At 37.1% G+C, this 20752-nt stretch overlaps 2 protein-coding genes across 2 annotated transcripts in view; one reads left to right on the top strand and one right to left on the bottom strand.

Annotated features, from left to right (window-relative positions):
• The window catches only part of LOC135694018 (histamine N-methyltransferase), a 33781-nt gene extending 17456 nt beyond the window's left edge, over positions 1 to 16325 (bottom strand). Inside the window, exon 1 of the mRNA XM_065212647.2 lies at positions 15354 to 16325. The gene's annotated coding sequence lies outside the window, so the exon portion shown is untranslated. The remainder of the gene's footprint in view (positions 1 to 15353) is intronic.
• On the top strand, positions 5964 to 12581 carry LOC148959034 (uncharacterized). The gene is made up of 3 exons (XM_089111406.1): positions 5964 to 7173; positions 9356 to 10653; positions 11093 to 12581. The coding sequence occupies exons 1-3, from the start codon at positions 6363 to 6365 to the stop codon at positions 12146 to 12148; spliced, it is 3165 nt and encodes a 1054-aa protein (XP_088967532.1). The 5' UTR covers positions 5964 to 6362; the 3' UTR covers positions 12149 to 12581.
• Positions 16326 to 20752: the final 4427 nt, after the last annotated feature.

The raw sequence follows: 20752 nt of genomic DNA, 5'->3' as shown, positions 1-20752 counted from the left end.
TGGCTGCAAGCTCAGTGTTAGATTCAACTTTACTTGGATGATAAAATGGTGTCAGTGACTGATGACGAGGCAGGTATCAAATTATACATGGAACTGTCAAAACTTTCAACTGGTATGTATGCAAGAAAGTGGCTATCGAATTCAACAGCAGCATTGAAGGTCATCCCAGAGAAAGATCGTGCAGAAAATATCGATGTGAACGTCAGTGAAAACATTTGGTATTGTGTGGAATGCTCAGCGAGATGTGTTCACATAAAATTCTGTCAAACATGCTGAAGGTTCGGCATATACAAAACGTTTTTTGTTAAAGGAAATGGCAACGCTGTTTGATCCATTGGGATTCATTTCGCCATATGTCATCCGTATCAAATTCATTATACAAGAATTATGGTTTATATGGACTGAATTGGGATGATGAGCTTCCTGGTAATGTGGTAATGAAAATAAAAGCATGGTTTCATGAGTTGGAGAAATGGCCATTGCTTCAAATTCCAAAATGCTTAAGACGACGTCATTAGTAACAAATCAGTTCATTAATGTTTTTACGGATGCATCTAGTGAAGCATATGGTGCAGTTGCCTTTCTACAGTCTGTTTTCGAGTCAGGGGAATATTCTTCTCGCCTTATCATGTCCAAGGCAAGAGTTGCTCCTTTAAAATCGATAAGCATCCCAAGACTGTAACTGCTAGGAGCTGTTTTCGGATTAAAGCTGGCAGAAAAGATAGCTGGCGCTTTGAAAATGGCGTTGCAAGACGTAAGAATCTGAAGTGACATTATAAATGTGTTGTGGTGGATAAGAAACCAAAGTCGAAAGTTGAAGCCGTTTATTGCAAATCGGGTTGGATTGGTTTAATCAAGAACTGAAAACAGTCAATGGAGATACATTCCAACGAAGAAAAATCCTGCTGACTTACTGAGTAGGGGACTATCCGTGACAGCTTTGGTGCAGAATGAAAGATGGTGGAATGACCCTAGTTTCTTGCACAATCCTGAAGGTTCATGGCCAGATAATCAATTTCATGTTACAGACAAAGCGACATCGGAAGTGAAGAAGACAGCTGTTCATACAACAGCCCTATTTGTAACAGGGAAGTCTGGAGAGATATTAGATCCCAAACGATACTGAACATGGAATTGATTGATAAAAGTAAATGCATGGGTGAATCTATTCTTGAAAAATTGCGACCAAAACATATACGGAGTCAAGGAAATTTGAGAGTTGACGAATTGCAAGAAAGTGACTACGAGCTCATCATCAAATCCCAAAAGGAAGCTTTGAAGAGGAATATGAAAGACTGGTGAAAGGAACGATGTTACCACCATCAAGCAAGATCATAGCACTGAACCCACAATTAGATGAAGATGAATTAATGCGATCCTGTGGACGGTTACAGAATGCAGAGTATTTACCATATGATATGAAATACCGCATATAATTTTACCGAGAGAACACGTAATAACAAGATTGATAACCAGGCAGTGCCATGAAGATGGAAATCGTGCCATAAGGACGAATCAAATGCTGGCAAAGCTATCAGAACGATATTGACTGATACGAGGGAGAGAAAAGATTCGCGAATTCATAAACAGATGCAACCACTGCAAAGTAAAAAAGGCAACATACGCAAATCCCTTTAATGGCTCTATTACCACCGTTTCGTTTCAAAGGACCACTACATGCATTTGCAGGAATTGGACTTTGCAGGACCGTATCACCAAGCAAGGACGAGAAACAAGTCAAGAGGCACTTGTGTTTATTTGCATGCTTACTATCAAGGGCAGTAAATTTGGAACTAAAATATGGGCTGAACACCAATTCATTTCTTAACGCATTCTATAGAATGGTAAACAGACGGGGATTACCAAGCAAAGTATTGTCGGATAATGGTACAAATTTTGTTGGTGGCAACAAGGAGTTGCAAGATCTAATTAGCCACTTGGATAGAGATAAAATTGAAACTTCAGTTGTTATCAAAGGGATCACATGGTACTTCAATGCTCCTTTAGCACCACACCTGGTAGGGGTCTTCGAGACTACGATCAAAGCAGCAAAAAGTGCAGTAACTGCTATCCTCGGAAAAGCAGACATAACAGACGAGGAGCACCAATTGCCTTCACAGGTGCTGAAGATCTATTGAATTCAAGACCATTGACGTATCAAAGTGCTGATATCAAGAATGACGTACCTTTAACTCCTAGCCATTTCTTATTTGGACATGCTGGTGGAAAATTTGCCCCTTCTTACTTCGCAAGACAATTGCCTTGTGCAGAACTCTTTGTCGCTAGAGCCAATGAGATGTCTTTTAACGTTTCACAACGAATCATAGCAGTGCCTCATTCATCGTATGGCTTTGGGGATATCTTTGCATGCTAGTTATGAATCAGTTTGATCATGCGAGACATTACCATTATCCTGTCCGTATCCATTGCGAGCATTATTGCGTATAAATAATAGAAATTCAAATCGAAGCGATTGTGTCTAAAATAAAAGATTGCAAAATAGACTATTCCCTAGCGAATTGCTGGCGACCTGGATATGTTTAGCTGATATTAAGCCCTGGCAAAACGACTAAACATTTCGCTAAACATTTCTCTCAACTTTAGTTAATGAATTGTTTATTGGAAAGTTTATTCGTTTTGCCACCCTATATAATGTTGTTTAGTCGTGTTGAGTGTTGCTGAGCAAAGTTTATTTATGGTCAAAAATTTTTAGCGTTGTTTAGTGCTGTTTAGCAAATGTTTTTTCGTTTTTCCATTAATTAAATATTTGTTGTGCTAGCACAGGCACCGTGGCTGTAGAAATCGGGGGGGTTTTTATCATTTTCCCTGTCTCTACATGACCCACAAGCTCTAGAATGCCTTCCTCATTTGCTTCATCTCCTTGTACGCTACTGTGTCTTCTTTAATAGTCACCTTTGTTATCTATGTGCTAAAAAGTCTTCTTTTCCCGTCGTTTCATACATGAAGTCTTAGCAGAACAACAAAACAAACGTGAAAAAATACCTATGCAAGATCCCCTTCAACCCCACAGTGTCCTGCACAGCTCAAAGCTAAAAAGGTCTAGTGAAGTTGAGTGAAAAGTTTAGTCACGTTTTGCTATCCTCGCTAATCTTTGCTGAATTTCACTAAACAAAAATTGAGTAAAATGTTTAGCAAAGTATTTAGTTGTTTTACCAGGGCTTTACATTCGTTTCTCTTTGTAAAGTCTGCATGCAGGCTAACTACTTGTTTGTCGGTTCGAATGACGTGCTTTGTCTGCTTTAACAAATAGTCATATTGTGAGACTAGTTAAGGACACCAGTTTGTTCCAATTCTGGTTTCAGCTATGAGGCATAGTTCTACATCCTCTATGCATGCAACTGCAAAGTATAAACACGACGACAATAAGCATTTTATTTTATCTATGGAAGACAGACTGCTGTTCCCCAACCCTGACTGCTGGTTACCTTGCTCGATTGCTTGCAACAGCCACGCAGGAAGTGATTCAAAGTAAAGTCTGGAACTGAAAACACAAAAATCAGACTCCTCTCAATGAGAATATTATTTTTCAGTTTACTCCTCCAAGTTGTGTAAATATATAAAGGGTAAAAACACTGAAATTATTCACACAATTAAAAAAAACCTTTATTCCAATTTTTCATTGTGTCACTTCACTTTTTTTTAGTCTGAAAAAGTTTGAGCAGAAAGAGACACCATATCGGAAAGGGGAAATTTGTAAGGTGTAATTTTTAAGGAAGCCTTTACCCCTTTTCTATCTCAGGCGACCCCCTTTCTAGCGATAGTCACAGGAGTGCGAGTAATTTTTCATCACGTGAACAGTGCGGAGCCAATTTTTTTCAAGTCCAGGTTAATACACCTCTTGTCTTTCCGAGGCTAATCTGCATACTCTACCGTAGGGCCACTGGCAAGCCCGTGTAGCGGGCTTCGTAGGGGAACTAGTATAACTACTAATAATTTAGTTTGACTATTATTATCATAATTTGCCGAATTGATCAAATCATAAATCAATAGTCGCTCTGTCTATTTATGACTTCCTTCTTACTAAAATGTTTTATGTGAGTGGTGGAGGCCTACGTATGCACTCTGACAGCGAACTTACTGAATTTTCGTCGACCATAAAACCCTTAAACTAAGCCCTGCCGTATTTCTTGTCATTCATAGACTTGCTTTGTGGCAAAACAAATGAAATTTTGATGTAATGTAAATGACAAAAGGAATTATGAATCATTATGAAAATTGCATAATCAGAAACAGTAAAGTTTAGAGTTTTCACCGTTCATTGAAAGAACAAAACTTCAGTCAAAAAAATAGCGATGACGAGTGAGTGTCTTTCAGTTTCAAATTTTTATACTTTGTCAGAATATACCGAATTAGCTCGCTGTCTAGCAAGCACATTCTCGTGAATTTGAATATATCGCTTTCAAAATGTTTCATATATTTAAATCAAACATAATGCATTGTAGTTCATGTTTTAAGAACACATCGAAGATAAAGATAAATTGTAAGATTTTTAACTTATGCTGAAAGACTTGAAAATCATCGAAATTACGTAAGAGTTACGCTAAAAACGTAAGATTCAACAGGAATGTGTTTAGTCTACCTTCTTACATACCACATCTGTTGCAAAAATCCTGTCCATTTCTCCAGAAATACAGTCTTTATACAGAAAAAATATTCGTACAATTTTATACCAAGTATCTTGAATGAAAAGTTTACAGAGATTCTTATTTAAGTAGCTCTCCTTTTATAGAAAGAAACCATCTAGGCTTGCAGCCTTGATTGCGAAGACAATAATTGTAGCACTGCAATGGTGTATAAACATGATAGTCTTATGTACTTTCTTCGTATTGTGGACAAAAAATATTCCCCTTTTTTTAACTTTATTCTCCCTATTGGACTATTGGGTTACCTAATTGCATCATGATTTCTCTGCTTGAACAGTATGCAGCATGCATGTAGCCCAATTTGATGTTAATAACTTTACAAAAGTTACAGTTGACAGACAATTGTTTCCAGTAAAGTAACTTTATTAGTTCTGCTATTAAGACAATAAACAGTGCTTTACTTGCCTAGCTCCAACTGAACAAAAATACATAAAAACATTGATTATCTCTATGCCTTTTTACATATGCCACAATCTTTATACAACTGGTGCTTGATGACCCATGCTGTCGATAATGCACGGGACTTGTGCAGACATTGATACTGCTGTGATACAGATTCCAGGACAGGATAGGTATAAGAGGAGAACAACAGCCATCAGGAGAGTTTTGCTAATCTTTTACCATGATAAGGATTAGCAATCGTGTTATTTAAATATAAATTTACCATACCCATTTTCATTCATTGAGCATGACGCTTTTTTCAAGGAAGCAAAATAATGGAGTGTGGTATCCCCCACACAATCACCTCACAAAAAGAATCAGCATGATCAAGAACATCACAACGTAAAAAAGTAAAACTTTTGTCGACAAAGAGAAAAACAGTCTATTCAAGACAAGATAATTGAACATAGTAAAGATGAAAGACAAACAATGTTCCATTATATGTCTGCATGATTTTGCCATCAAAATCAATGAAAACTCAAAATTGATAAAAGATAGGTGTTATAATTAAAGATATATCAATTTTACCGGTAGAAAATAAAAACGTAGCCTAGAAACAATTCAGGTTAAAATGCCGGGGACTGCATTGGAAAGGTCATACAACCTTGTTTTAATAATGGTCCCTCCAGAGGTGTTGTCAATAGAGATGCGTTCATGAAGAAAATATATATTTTGCATCAAAGTCTGTGTAAAAAAAGTTTGTCATGAAGAATGTTAAATAGAACCTTTCCATTGACTATTTTTTGATATTCAATAAAGTATGTAGAGGCTATCCTCTTGACTTTGCAGATCTTCAAGGAATTAATCTTCAAAGAATTTTTTCTTCATACAAGGTAGTTGTAGCAAACAAGCACTGCTCTATTTTAGGCAAGAGATTAAAGTTACAATAATACAAGCTGTTGGTACCAGCATGAACTTTTTCCCAGTATAAATCATCAAATATAACGGCGGCTTGTATTCAACGCTTTTCTATTTCGTAGTTGGCTATAATATCTTTATATATTTCCTAAGCAACAAATCCACCAGTGATGAAATTGATAATGAATCAAGCTTAATTAAAATCCCAGAACTGAAATCAGCATTGACAAACAGTAAATAATAACAGGTTATTAAAATGATGCCGAAAGATAACGAGTAATTTGAACCTGCAACAGTATTCATGTCAAAATTTGCTTGTTACAAATAGAAAATGTATTTCTTTGTAGTGGTAGCTTAAGGGATGCATATCAATGCATTTGCTACGCTACTAGGTACACGATGGAGACATACTTAACTTTTCGCTTGTTCTTCTCGCTGATGCTATCTTCCGTGATAGGGTGTCAAATTGTCGAAAGCAGCCAGTTTGAGATATCAAAGACATATTACATTCGTCATTTTCATGGGAAGTGCGTAGAGTACGATGAGGTACGTCAGGTGCTGGTTTACGGTCGACTTTGCCGAGAAAAGTTAGAATGGCAGGGAGGAGCAAGACTCATCCATATACCAACAAAGAAATGCATCACTGTCAATGCCACAAGCGATGGAAGCTTTTTGTCTTTGTCAAGCCAGTGCAGTGGCACAAGCAGTTTGTTCCAATATGATGAAAGCAATCGAGTGATTCGGCATCTTGTCTCCAACAAATGTTTGCATCCAGAAACTGGAGATGCTGATCCTGCAATTAATACTGCAATTGTCCTGAAACCAGGCTGCGATGGAAACACCAACAAATTCTACTTCAGAAAGAAAGCCTACTATATCATCCGGCATTTTGGTGGACCATGTTGGGTTTATTACTCTGCAGGGAACTTGATCAAACTGATGAATCCATTTGCATGCGATCGTTTTCAGTATGTGAATAATTATCATTTGAGGCATGTTGAAACCGGCAAATGTGTTATTTTCTCAAGCTCATATATGCGACTGACAGACGACTGTGAGTCTCCAGAAACAATTTACAAACTGAACCAAAATTCACTATTGCAGCAGGGAAGCAATAGCTGTATTCATCCTTATGGCGTTTTGCTTCAACTACATAACAATAGTTGTACTGATGAAGACCGTTTGAGATTTTACTTCCACGATGATAAAGGTACTCTTATTGAATTACCTGTTACGTGTATTCTCCTGCCTGTCTCTGTTCATAAACTTTGTGAGTTATAGACAATGTAACGGTTTTTAAAACGAATTGATCAGTTCAAATGCCGAACGCAAGCAGAAAGGGCAACCATTCCAAACCCACATTCAAATCCACATTAAATCAAAATCCAAGGCCATTTGCTTCATCAACAACTGCAACCTTACAACCGCTTTTTATCTGCGTCGTGTTTCTGATCGCTAAAACTTTTATGAAATTAACCATAAACGTTGCTCTTACAGATTCAGAGATAGTTTCCTTTGAGTCCTTGAAACGTTGTACGAGACACCAATACTCCCTATTGTTAACCCTATTCAAGTATTTTTGCCAATTTTATTAACTTTGTCCAGCAAGTCATCCCTCCTACCGATTTTCCAATCTCGTATGCTACTCCTAAATTGTTATATGCTAAAGTACTTCACAACGCACTTTACAGTTTTGCACCATTCATTTCTGCTTTTCATCAACTCCAATATTTTGGTTAATGTTTGTTTTCCTTGGGAGAGGTTTATCTTGATGTCAATTTTTTGGAGGTCTTGTCTTATTTATTGTCTGCATCTTGGTTATTTTTGGCTTTCTTTGTTGCTTTTACACTTTCCTAAGATATTCTTCAAGGGCTTTCCTTGTTGGTTTTTCAGAGTTTAGTTTCATTGGATTCCTTAGCCATGTTTTTTTTGCTCTTATTACATGGTCTCCGCGGCTCACAATTCATTTAGGCGTTTAGATCTTTGTTTGCAACGTTTCGTTGCTAGTTTATCACTTGGACTTTTTGCATTTCTGCGTTGGAAGGATATCAGTAGCGGTCTCTAGTTTTTTCGCTTGTATCTACTGTTAACTGATATATAGGAATACACTCGCGACGCAAAATTTTAACGGCCTAAATTTGATCTAATACAATGTTTTTTAATACGTAGAATGTTGTCATTTATATACTTCAACTGCCAAAATCTATTTTCTATTGATTATTTCCTCTTTCCATTTTTTTAGTTCTTCGTTTTCTATTCTTCGTTTCCCATTTATCGCTTTTGTGCTCTTTACTTTTGAATTTATTTACTTCCTTTCTGCAAGCTTGTTAGGTATTGTACTACTGACAAAATCTATACGATTTTTCTTTAAAATACTCATGTGACATCAACTGTGTTCGAGTGGACATTATCAGTTGATTTCGAAATGATTGTTTGATGATTCGAACACAATCATCAAACTTAACCTTATCTCCTAAATTCTTCCCATCGTTTTCTTTGGCAGAGCTCTGCTTTATGACAAGCATAGGTTCCAAATCTTTGATTGGCTGAACGAAAAAAGTTCTCCATACCCCTTTTACACCATCATAATTCAAGAATATGACAACAAACGTGCCTCGCAGTTAGATTTAGGCCCAATGTGCTGAAAGATAACGCAAAACTTTTTGAGAAAATTTACTCTTTGATAATATTATAAAAAACCGCCGTTGTCCCAAAGTTGAAAATGTGCCATTTTTAGACGTTTTGGGCTATATCTTTGCTGTAATGTATGGTATGTCAGCTTGCAATGACTCATATAAAAGGGTGTGTCACGGTGGCCAGTTTGAGATATTTGGTTTTTTGTATTGGCGTGGCTGTGACTTCATAGGTTCGGTCATAATGGCGAATTTAGGTCCATTTTCAAAAATCCATTTCTCCACTTTTAAATTAATGAAAACTTACATTTATTCAAGATTGAAAAACGCATTTTACACTATTAACTTTTAGTGGATAGTGGTAAAATTGTGCAAAATAAGCCTAAATCTAGCTGCGAGTCATGTTTGCTGTCATATTCTTGAATTCTGATTGGCTAATGGGGTATGGAGAACTGTTGTCGCTCAGCCAATCAAAGAATTGGAACCAATGTTTTTTATCACCCTGGTCCCTTCCTTAACAATACTGACATGAAGATCATAAAAATAGACTTGTTAATTGTAAGTAGTGGAGAGAGAGTAAATATAACAGTTCCTTTGCAAATACGGTAACATAAATATGCTCATTATAATAACTTTGCATTTTTTGACATTATCAAGCCAGAAAATTTCGAGTGAATTAGAAAGCATTATTTTAACATTAATTTGTTGCCGCTATTACAAGAAAAATCAATTAATGTTGTTCTTGTCTGCTTTTTCTAGACATACAGAAAGTAAAGGTCATTTCTGAATCATGCTTGACTCCCTCATCTTGCGGGAATAGTAAAGGTCACGTGATAGTTAATGGCCGCCAATACAGCTTGAACACACGTGGTATCAATGTGGTTCTCTTTGATTACCGAAGCGGTTTGTTCGAGTACAGAAAAGCGTACGATGTGTATGGAGATGCGGCCTCGAGAAACCTTTTAGCCAATTTCCTGGACAATCTTCCTTCAGGGAAATTAATTATGATGACAGCAAAGGAGGGGGTAAACATAGATAGCAATCTAGCCTTTGCGTTGCAAAAGGTTGGTGTTTCTGCAACGTTTGCAATTTCACCAGTTCCAAGTAATTATATGTCTCTGGCATATGTTGGCTATACAGGCCAGGCGAGGAAGAATTGGGAGAGAATTGTCAACAAAATTGGAGGATCAGAAGCTTCAAGTATTGAAATAAGCATCAACAATTTTCATGAACGGGATGGAATTGATGATTGCTCAAATGAACTTGGAGTACGAACTAGGAAGATACCGGATTCTAGGTTTTATGCAAAGAGTACCTGGAATAATGATAACCGTCACGGACCGCATTCAGCAAGGTTGCATTACTATGGTCCCGGTTGGTGTTCATACTACAATACTCCGATATCCGAATACTTGCAAGTTGATCTTGGGACGATGATGGTTGTAAGTGGTATTGCGATACAGGGTCACGGCAACAATTACCACTCTGTAACAAAGTTCAAAATTGAATACAGTAAAAATGGAATAATTTGGCAATTCTACAAGAGCGAGCAAGACTCAGTTTTAGAGTTTACAGCTTTAAGAGAAAACAATGGGCTTGAAACAAGTGTTAACTGGTTTCGTAATCTCAAAACAAGATTGATAAGAGTAGTTCCCACAGCTAGGTTAAGCAATATTAACGTAACTTGTCTGAGAATGGAACTTTTTGGATGTGCTATATCGAGAGGTTTCTTGAGTGTTGACTGGTCACCATCGTCAAGTTTTTCTACAAATGATAATTTCAAAGGATCGGTCCTTGCATTCGGAACAATAAAGAACAATTTAACAATCGGAATATCGATGGCATCCAGTAACAAAAGCCTTGCAAATAAACTTGACCTGTTTCACTTTGACAAAATGAATGCATCGACAACGCTTGATAACGGAACAGTCAAAAAAGAAAGCGGTGTGGAGAATTTTGTAACAGACAAGATTAAAAAAATTGACAGTGTTGCATTTCTTCGATTCAATATCGTTGAAGAAAATTATTACGCTTTTGATCTTGACATTTCTGGCAAGGTAAAGATTTAACTAATCCTATATCATTTTCACATTAAAACAATTTTTCTAACTAAGTGATATTTGATGAGCCAAAAAAAATATTCGTAGTAAATCAATCTAGAAGTAGATTTTGCTGCAGGAAGAGGTTTGATCTGATGAACATACGATAAAATTATAATTTAAATGAATGTTAGCATAATGATAATTGTTTTAAAATTAAGAGGATGGAGACAAAAAGTGGAAGAGTATATAATGAAAAACTCACAAAGAAAAGTGATATTTAAGTGATCCGGTATAGTTTTAAAACTTTATAAAATCAAAACAGATATGAAAACAATTTGAACATAAATAATTAGAAAAAAACAAATTGCATTTTGAAAAATCAAATTTCAGAGGTATTCGTAGACAAATTGGGTTACTTTCAGAATACAGAGTTCTTAATAAACAATTTTCGCAGGTCTTAGATGCAGAACTAGCCTCAGGAGAAAGACAGGCAGTCATCAGCACTGAAAGTCATGATGGAATCCTTGTGTTCTCATCACCACTTCAAATCAAAAGATTGCATCCCGACAAAAGCATTCTTCAATTAAATATCACAAAACAAAACTTCCAATCGCTGACTGATGATAGCTTCTTCAACCTTAATCTGTCCGTGTCCCATTTGCTTGGAAAAAGCAACTCAAATGTTTATGGTGTTACTCTCATGATTTATTTCAACAGCAAGTTTCTTCAGTTGAAATCACTGGCATTCGTCAACACAAGTCGCTTCAGTCTACCCCTGTCCAGAAACACAACCACGCCTGGGTTTATTATGATTCAAACTGATACAATGTGGCAGCTAAACAGGCAGAAATTTTCGATAATACTTCAGTCAAAATATCCAAAGTCTATAACAAGAGGAGAAAACTGCAATGAAGATATCATCATTGATTTTGCATATAAGAACAACTTGGCAAAATTCAATGGAACTGTGAACTCGACTTTAGAGAGGATTGTGCCATTCAAATGCAAAATTAACCACAATAGAGATATCAGGGTGAAGTCAGTGAGGTTGCCGTCTCCTGAATTCAGTATGGTTTATGACGATGTGAATCAGCAATTCTTTTTCTGCTACCAAAGGAATACATACATGACCAGAACCTCCGCAGTTTGTTTTTCACGAGAAAAGAACAACACGTTTTGGAAAACCATTCCTTACATTTCAGCGGTAACAGGAATGGATGTCGAGAAAAGAGTTCTTTATGGGTTAGAACGAGTAGGGAAGTCATATGTCAAATCTCCTTATCCGTTTGCTCTTTACAGCCAGATAGAGGACACTGAATGGACATCAGCCAAAGATCAACCTCAGATGAGAGCCTCTTTGAACTGTTTGTCCCTTTCTCTATTACCCCAATCAGCTTCTGATCCATATATATTCAAAGTCGGTGGGGAACCAGTTTTTGCGGCAACAACTAAAGGAATACTTTGGAGAAAAGAAGATCTTTCTTGGAAAAGGATCGTTTTTTGGAATTAATTTGCATGACATAGCTACTTTAAAATATCCTTGGCTATTTCATTGTTCGTAGATACATTTGTGCATTTGACTGCATTATATTTATCTCACATTGCATTTTTATCTAACTAAAGACATGTTTCCAAAATTTATTTATGCAGGAAGCAGTGTAATCAAAAGAAATATATACTGAGTAAATGAAATTAATTTATTTCTCTTTTCGTACTCGAAATCGCAGTTCAAAGTTGAAAGCTGCGTAATATAACCGTAACTTATGTTTGTAATGGTGATAGCACACGTTCGATATTGACATTTTTTTGGTTTGTCCTGTTAGGCCTTGCATATGGATATAAATTTCAGGCTATTAACTTGACACGTCTTCGGAAGTTTTTAGGAGATTATGCTTGCCAGAGTGACAGACCAATAATTGCTCTGTCAATTGCTTAATACTACTTTTTTGCCAACATTCAAAGACATTTAATAATCTATAATCTCCCTCATGTCTACTTTTTATCGCAAGATTTAAATACAAAACAACATTCACTATATCTAATTCTTTTTATCTTTCAACTACTTGATCTCTTCACATTCCCAGTGACAGTTTTATCGCAAATGAAAATACATCTACCCTGTGCACAAAGTTTGAATAATACATATAAATTTATATGTACAAGAAATATATTAATATATTAAATAATATATCAATATATTAATTAATATATTAATATATTAATATAAATGTATATTAATTTCTTACTCGGAGAAAAAAATCAGCAAATTCATTCCATCAATAAAAAAAAAGCTCCCTCAGAAGACGTTTCCACATCCCTCACCAAACAGGTCTTGAGGCTACACTCCCTCATCGCAGGAAGCAGTGTTTGGCCGTTGGTGCATCGGCACAAGTTGCTTCACCTAACCTATACAAAATCCTAACCTTTAATATAGCTTAATAGATTCAAGTACAAGCAGCTTAAAGTTCTGGGCAGGGAATGGAGAAAATAAGTTAACTTTCCCCCACCCCATAGAGCCGATGCATCAGTCCTATCTTAGATACCTAAGATATGAGAGAAGAAGAGAAAACATTACTAAATTATGAGCCTAGTCTTTCCTAAACAAAAAATAACAAGAACTTTGAAATGACTCACGTGATAAAAACAGGCCCTAGCCTAATACAATAGAGCAAATAAGGATTTGAAGAAACACACTTCGCTTGATATCAATCAGGGAGGGACGGGAGAAGAGAACAGCGTGTAAACAGCATATGAAGTAAGCACGACAATCCCAACATACCCTGGGTGCCAGAACCTCAGAGAGTCCATGTTCGTCATCCTTTGACTCTCTGAGGCTCTGGCACCTAGGATAATCTTGACCCAAAGCAATTAAATAATCCTATCTGAATCAAGGGACTCGCACTATCGTGCAGAAGCCCAAACTACAGAACTCCTTCCTCTTTATTATTTTCAATGGCATCAAAGAAGCACATAAGGACTTACCAAACTGAAGCATGACAATTGACAAACAAATGAGAATAATACAAATTAGCTAAAATAAGAACCCCTAGCAAAATCAAGTTCTACGACATCCTTCGTGAAATTAACTCTGATAAAATTTCATTTGATCAGCATTTATCAGCTTTTAAACTCTTTATAATCCTTATAATACTTTCCTAAGTGAACTAATTTTGTCCGGATAGCCGCTCTCAAATTCGTGCGGATAGCGTGGGTCTAGTGTTAATGGGAGCCCTATCTGAACTAATTTTGATGCGGATAAAATTTATCCGGCACAGTGTAAACGGGGTCTCAGAGTTCAGTTACAATCACGCAACACACTGTCTCTCTCTCTGGCTCCGTGTTCTCTGCACGTAAAAGAAGACTTGTTAGGTAGGAAATGACACGTTGGATTGGATGGAATGGATGGATGGAATTATTAGTGAACGAATCGCACACAACAATGCTCAATTCTCGTTTCACTTAAAAAGTACTCTTGCGAATCCGGAAGCATCCAGTTACCTTGGTTTGCGACATAGCCGAAATGTATTTACAAAATGGAATGCATCCAGATGACCGGCAGTATCAAAGAATTTTGTGGTGGAACATGGATCCAACCGCTGAGCCTGACGTATTACAATTAATAATAATAATAATAATAATAATAATAAGACCATATTTATAAAGGTAAACTTGTTCAGAAAAAATGAGTTTGCTGCTATCAATCAAGGACCTGTGAAACTAATGTACCTACGATATAAATGTTACAACAATATAGTTTAAAAAAGTTTTTACAATAATTAAATCTAGAGAAAAAGTTAAAAATCAAAGTCGATATCCTTGCAGCAACTCTTGAACTTCAGTATAGATGTTTCACTTTGTAGTTTGCTGGGGACTTTTGGGTAGTTTGCTGGGGAATTCAATAGAATGGTATTTGGAATAAACTCATCGCCCTTTGGAGCTCAATTTTTGTCACAAGAACATGCAAGAAGGGGTACAGAAGAATTTACCATGGCTGCAAGCTCAGTGTTAGATTCAACTTTACTTGGATGATAAAATGGTGTCAGTGACTGATGACGAGGCAGGTATCAAATTATACATGGAACTGTCAAAACTTTCAACTGGTATGTATGCAAGAAAGTATCGAACTATTCAACTGGTATCGAATTCAACAGCAGCATTGAAGGTCATCCCAGAGAAAGATCGTGCAGAAAATATCGATGTGAACGTCAGTGAAAACATTTGGTATTGTGTGGAATGCTCAGCGAGATGTGTGCACATAAAATTCTGTCAAGCATGCTGAAGGTACGGCATATACAAAACGTTTTTTGTTTCTTTGGCCTTTGAACTATCTATTCGTCAAATACATTATTTTATCGAAGTGTAAGTAAATGTTGCGAGGGTTTTTGTCAAGCTGGTAGCGAAGGAAACGAAAGTTGACTTACAACAGCGGCTAAAATAATCGTTTATCACAATGCTGGAAAAGCGATCATCAAATTCCTTACATCACTGGATGCACAAAAATTACTTCTTTCAACATATGCAAACAAGTTTAAAAAGCAAGATGTATAAAAATTTGTGGCGGTCAGAAAGAGCAAGAACTCCCACAACACGATTTGCATCAAAACAGGTCTGCGATATGCAGAATTGCTACAAATATTCACAGAAAATTGAAGTTTTAAAAGCTGTCGGTAAATGTTGCAAGACAAATAAAAAGGAATTAAAACTTATCGTCGTACCGATCGACTTCAGCAAGACTTGGCCTCTGTAAACAAATTCTGTGGTATTATAACCATGTTCTACGTAAATGATATTTCTGCTTTGCAAGAACGTTTCAGAGCTGCTAAAATGTTACCATATGTCATGCATGTTTAATAATCGATCGGTGGCATCTCCATGCAAATAGTTTCCTCGACTGAGAGTAAACACGTTGTATCGCTGTGGTTGTATTTCTCTTTATTCAAAATATTTGTGTCTCAAGAACCAGTTTGTAAAAAATTACCATGTTTTATTGACCCATTTTAACTGAGTCCAAGTCACCTGACTTTGCTGTTCTTCGCTTATTTGACATCAGTTGATTTGCGTCAAGCTTGTAGCGCAAAGGTCTCTCAGTTTAACAAAAAATGATAACAGATGAAAAGAGCAGAAGTTTTGCAACATTTTGACAACTTGGTTCATTTTAGAAGAGTTTCTCACAATATTATGATGACTAAACTATAGAGTCATTATCGCCAGCCTGAATTTGTTTCTGTTCGAAAGGGTAATCGATCATGGAACTATCTGGATACTTCCGTAAGGGTGAGGCGAGGCGAGTGTATGCTCTCAGGGAGATAAAATGTGGCTTTGACAAAATTGCAGCATTAGTTTTCCGTACACTGGATTGAACAATATCGCAATGAATTGAAAAAGATGGACTTCGAGGCTTTGGACAAATTCTACATCAATTCAATTCTGTTGGATCATCGTTGCAGTACAAAAAAATTGGACCAAGACGTTTAACCTATTCTTTAATAACAATGGGGAAAAAGAGCATTTCTTGAATAACACAGAGGAAAATGAGCAGTCTTAGACACCCAAGCATAATATTAAGTATATGCGAGTTCACTTTCTGGAAATCTTACGAGGTTGTGCAAAGAAAAGCTTATTTTATTGCAAATACAGAGGTACTTCTAGGCACAGTGCACACCTGTAGCCCAATTTCTGTGCTTTCGCAATTGTTGATAATGTTTGTAAATAGAAAATTTCATATATTTGTTACTCTACCTATATAGATCTCTCATTATTCCCCATCTAAACAGTCATAAACTCTTTTAGGGCCGTAAATCCCGGGGGGACGGGGGGGACTGGACCCCCCCAAAAATCTGGAGCAAAACGATTTTTATGGAGAAATTACCATCATTTTTCTTGGAAGAAAGAAATCCCTGGTAGCCGGGTTAGAACCAAACAATGTTTTTTGTGTTATTGCAGCAAACCTCCGCCACTAAGGTTATTTTTGTAAGCAGAGTGGTTTTTATAATTTTTACAATATAAAAACTTACCGTTTTCGACGCACATTTCTGTTCAGAAAGTAAATTTCTACCAATCAATACAACAGTGTCCCATATTTCCCCAAAGTCTGTCTCTAAGGTTTTAGCATGACTCTTCCCCTCCAAAATTTCACCCAATAAACAATAATCTTTGTTCTTTAGAGAAACGCCAAACTTTCTATCCTGAGCGATTCTATTATTTTATTAAATTTAGTCTGGGGGATGCTTTTTTAGCCTTTCTAGAAGGTAAAATTTCAAAAATTTTCTTCCGCGTCGGACCCAACCATGGTGGGTCCTCCTACGAGAGTAAACTTGATTCTTAGCTCCCAAGGTTCAATTTCTTTGGGCCGTCTCTGAAAAATGTTATCCATCCAATCATACACACAAGTCAATGTACTAAGGAATCTCTGTAAATACCTTCTATAGAGCAGAAAGCCTTGAGAAATCCAAAAATATTGACTTTTGTTTTTAAAGTAATTTGCCCCTCAACTGTTACCATAACACATACCATAGATCCCTTGTGGTGCCATGACCCACTGCATACTTTATATTCATTCGCTCTGCTGACCCCCCCAATTCACATGACAGATTTACGGCCCTGAACTCTTATGCAACTGATCACAGCCTTTTTAAGTAGGTTAGTTAAAAACATTTTGCGGCAGAACTGCCGGTTTGTTGTGTACACAACAAGTTTGGCTCACCTAGTGTACAGTAGGAAAAAGCTCAATGTGCTTTTTCCAAAATTTGAAGTTTTTCCAGCTTAGGGCAAAGAGCCATATTATAAAAAGTGCTTCATAGCTTAAATCTAAAGAATATTCCTTTTACGAGAAAGGGCATTCCTGTCGTGGGTCAAAATCGATGGAGGTTCAGAATAGGCCTAGGCATCCCGTGCGGTAGTGTAGAGGAAGGAAAAGGCAATCATAAAGCCTAGTTTTGTTTGGAAAATACAATATTCCCAGGTGATGGCTGGGTGATTTATTTGTGCAAAATATCAGGTAACTTAAATCTTAAAAAAAATTCCTTGTTTAATAAACAAAAACTTCATAAGAAATAAATTAGAGGGTGGGCATTTTTGGCGGTAGGGCCGAGGTAGAAAATAGGTAATGTTTTACTGCAGATATTTTACCAACCGTTTGTGTTCCTGCTTAGGGCTCCTAGATTCGTACCAAAAAATTACTCTAGAAAGTAAGTTTAAAAAATCTTCTTCGTAGAAAAACGTACATTTTTTTCCCGGGCAAAAGTATAGGGGTAGGTTTTTCTCCATAGCAACTGTGTTTTGGTTTGAAATATTGAAAAATCAAGCTCGAAATGGAGGCAGGTGATTGGCTAATGACATTTTGTAAACAAACTCGCTGATTGGTCTAGAACAAAATGTGCTCTTGTTGCTAGGAGCTGTTTTCGGATTAAAACTAGCAGAAAGGATAGCTGGCGCTTTGAAAATGGCGTTGCAAGACGTAAGAATCTGAAGTGACATTATGAATGTTTTGTGGTGGATAAGAAACCAAAGACGAAAGTCGAAGCCGTTTATTGCAAATCGGGTTGGATTGATTCAATCAAGAACTGAAAACAGTCAATGGAGATACATTCCAACGAAGAAAAATCCTGCTGACTTACTGAGTAGGGGACTATCCGTGACAGCTTTGGTGCAGTATGAAAGTTGGTGGAATGGCCCTAGTTACCTGTACAATCCTGAAGAATCTTGGCCAGATAATCGATTTCAAGTAACAGACGAAGCAACATCGGAAATGAAGAAGACAGCTGTTGATACAACAGCCTTATTTGTAACAGAGAAGTCTGACGAAATATTAGATCCAAAACGATACTCAAAATGGAATAGATTGATAAAAGTAAATGCAAGGGTGAATCGATTCTTGAAGAATTGCGACCATAAACATCTACGGAGTCAAGGAAATTTGAGAGTTGACGAATCGCAAGAAAGTGACTACGAGCTCGTCATCAAATCCCAAAAGGAAGCTTTGAAGAGGAATATGAAAGACTGGTGAAAGGAACGATATTACCACCATCAAGCAAGGTCATAGCACTGAACCCACAATTAGATGAAGATGGATTAATGCGATCCTGTGGACGGTTACAAAATGCAGAGTATTTACCATATGATATGAAATACCGCATATAATTTTACCGAGAGAACACGTAATAACAAGATTGATAACCAGGCAGTGCCATGAAGATGGAAATCGTGCCATAAGGACGAATCAAATGCTGGCAAAGCTATAAGAACGATATTGACTGATACGAGGGAGAGAAAAGATTCGCGAATTCTAAAAAAAATGCAACCACTGCAAAGTAAAAAAGGCAACATCCGCAAATCAACTAATGGCTCCATTACCACCGTTTCGTCTCAAAGGACCACTACATGCATTTGCAAGAATTGGACTTTGCTGGACCGTACATCACCAAACAAGGACGAGAAACAAGTCAAGAGGCACTTGTGTTTATTTGCATGCTTACTATCAAGGGCAGTAAATTTGGAACTAAAATATGGGCTGAATACCAATTCATTTCTTAACGCATTCTACAGAATGGTAAACAGACGGGGATTACCAAGCGAAGTATTGTCGGATAATGGTACAAATTTTGTTGGTGGCAACAAGGAGTTGCAAGATCTAATTAGCCACTTGGATAGAGATAAAATTGAAACTTCAGTTGTTATCAAAGGGATCACATGGTACTTCAATGCTCCTTTAGCACCACACCTGGTAGGGGTCTTCGAGACTACGATCAAAGCAGCAAAAAGTGCAGTAACTGCTATCCTCGGAAAAGCAGACATAACAGACGAGGAGCACTAATAGCCTTCACAGGTGCTGAAAATCTATTGAATTCAAGACCATTGACGTTTCAAAGTGCTGATATCAAGAATGACGTACCTTTAACTCCTAGCCATTTCTTATTTGGACAAGCTGGTGGAAAATTTGCCCCAGAGTCGGTCAACACCGAATATTACCATCCTTCAAGACGATGGAGAAGATTGCAAAAGCTAGTACATCACTTTTGGAAGCGTTAGATGAAAGAGAGGTTGTCATCTCTATCTCCGCGCCGTAAATGGGACAAAGAACGAGGCGATTTACGGTGAATTATGTTATGTTGATAACATCACCATATACCCCAAGAGAGAATTGGCCATTGGGGCGTGTAGTAAAAGTCTTTCCAAGAAGCGATGGACATGTTCAAGTAGTTAAAGTGAAGTGTGAGCAAAGGAGATAAAACGGCCGATTTCAAGACTGTGTCCCTTGAGTTTGATAGTGGATAATGGTGTTTGATGACAGTTTCATCAAAGAAGAAGAGAATGGACAGAAGAAAGCGGCTCGAAACCTCTAGAATGCTGACATCCTGCTGCGACTATGAACACATTGACAGAAAAAACAATAAAGATATTAGACCACTTTAAATTTGATGCATTATTGAATCTTTAAATGTGAATAGCCTTTTCCTGCAGATAGATGAAATACGAATGCTTGTAAACCAATTGGGGATTCACGTTCTTGCAATAAACGAGACCAAGCTTGATAATTCTATAGGTGATTGTTTAGTGAATATCGAAGGATATACTATCAAAAGGTGTAATCGTGATCGTGATCATAAGGGGATTGGTGTTGCAGTTTATCTCAAAGACACTCTTTTAGCCAAATCTACTGTACGAGAGGATGTTCCTAAATCTTTTTTTGAGCTCTTATGCGTCGAGATTAAAAAATTTCGAGCTGCTCCTTTCTTTGTTTTCGCTTGGCACAGATCTTCTATTGTAAGTGGTGAGACCTTTGATCAGATAGAAGAATGTCTACAATTTCTTGATAGGAAGGACAAGGAAACGATTTTTCTAGGGGATGCAAATTGCAATTTTCTGCCGACATATTCCAAAGAGGAAGTCTAAAATGACCTTCCAGCTCATTCTCTACGTCTGCTGGAAATATATAATCTATTTGGCTTTCATCAATTAATTGAAGGACCTTCTCGTGAGACACTGGCCACCGCTACTCTAATAGATCATATAGTTACGACAAGCAAATGTAATATAGTAACCTTTGGAATACAAAAATCCTCCCTCAGCGATCATTACTTGGTTTTTTGTGTTAGAGAATTTCCTGGGGCGTCCG

This window comes from Rhopilema esculentum, chromosome 11, assembly GCF_057945365.1.
Source record: "Rhopilema esculentum isolate cy_ngs chromosome 11, ASM5794536v1, whole genome shotgun sequence".
NCBI classification, from domain to species: domain Eukaryota; kingdom Metazoa; phylum Cnidaria; class Scyphozoa; order Rhizostomeae; family Rhizostomatidae; genus Rhopilema; species Rhopilema esculentum.
The sequence above is the reverse complement of the archived record's forward strand: the minus strand, read 5'-3'. Positions and strand labels throughout refer to the sequence as shown.

Excerpts from the sequence above, each read along its gene's own strand:
- LOC148959034 (XM_089111406.1), top strand. The coding sequence starts at position 6,363 with ATGGAGACATACTTAACTTTTCGCTTGTTCTTCTCGCTGATGCTATCT. Across the intron at positions 7,174-9,355 it reads TTACTTCCACGATGATAAAG|ACATACAGAAAGTAAAGGTC; the intron begins GTACTCTTATTG and ends TGCTTTTTCTAG. Across the intron at positions 10,654-11,092 it reads ATCTTGACATTTCTGGCAAG|GTCTTAGATGCAGAACTAGC; the intron begins GTAAAGATTTAA and ends CAATTTTCGCAG.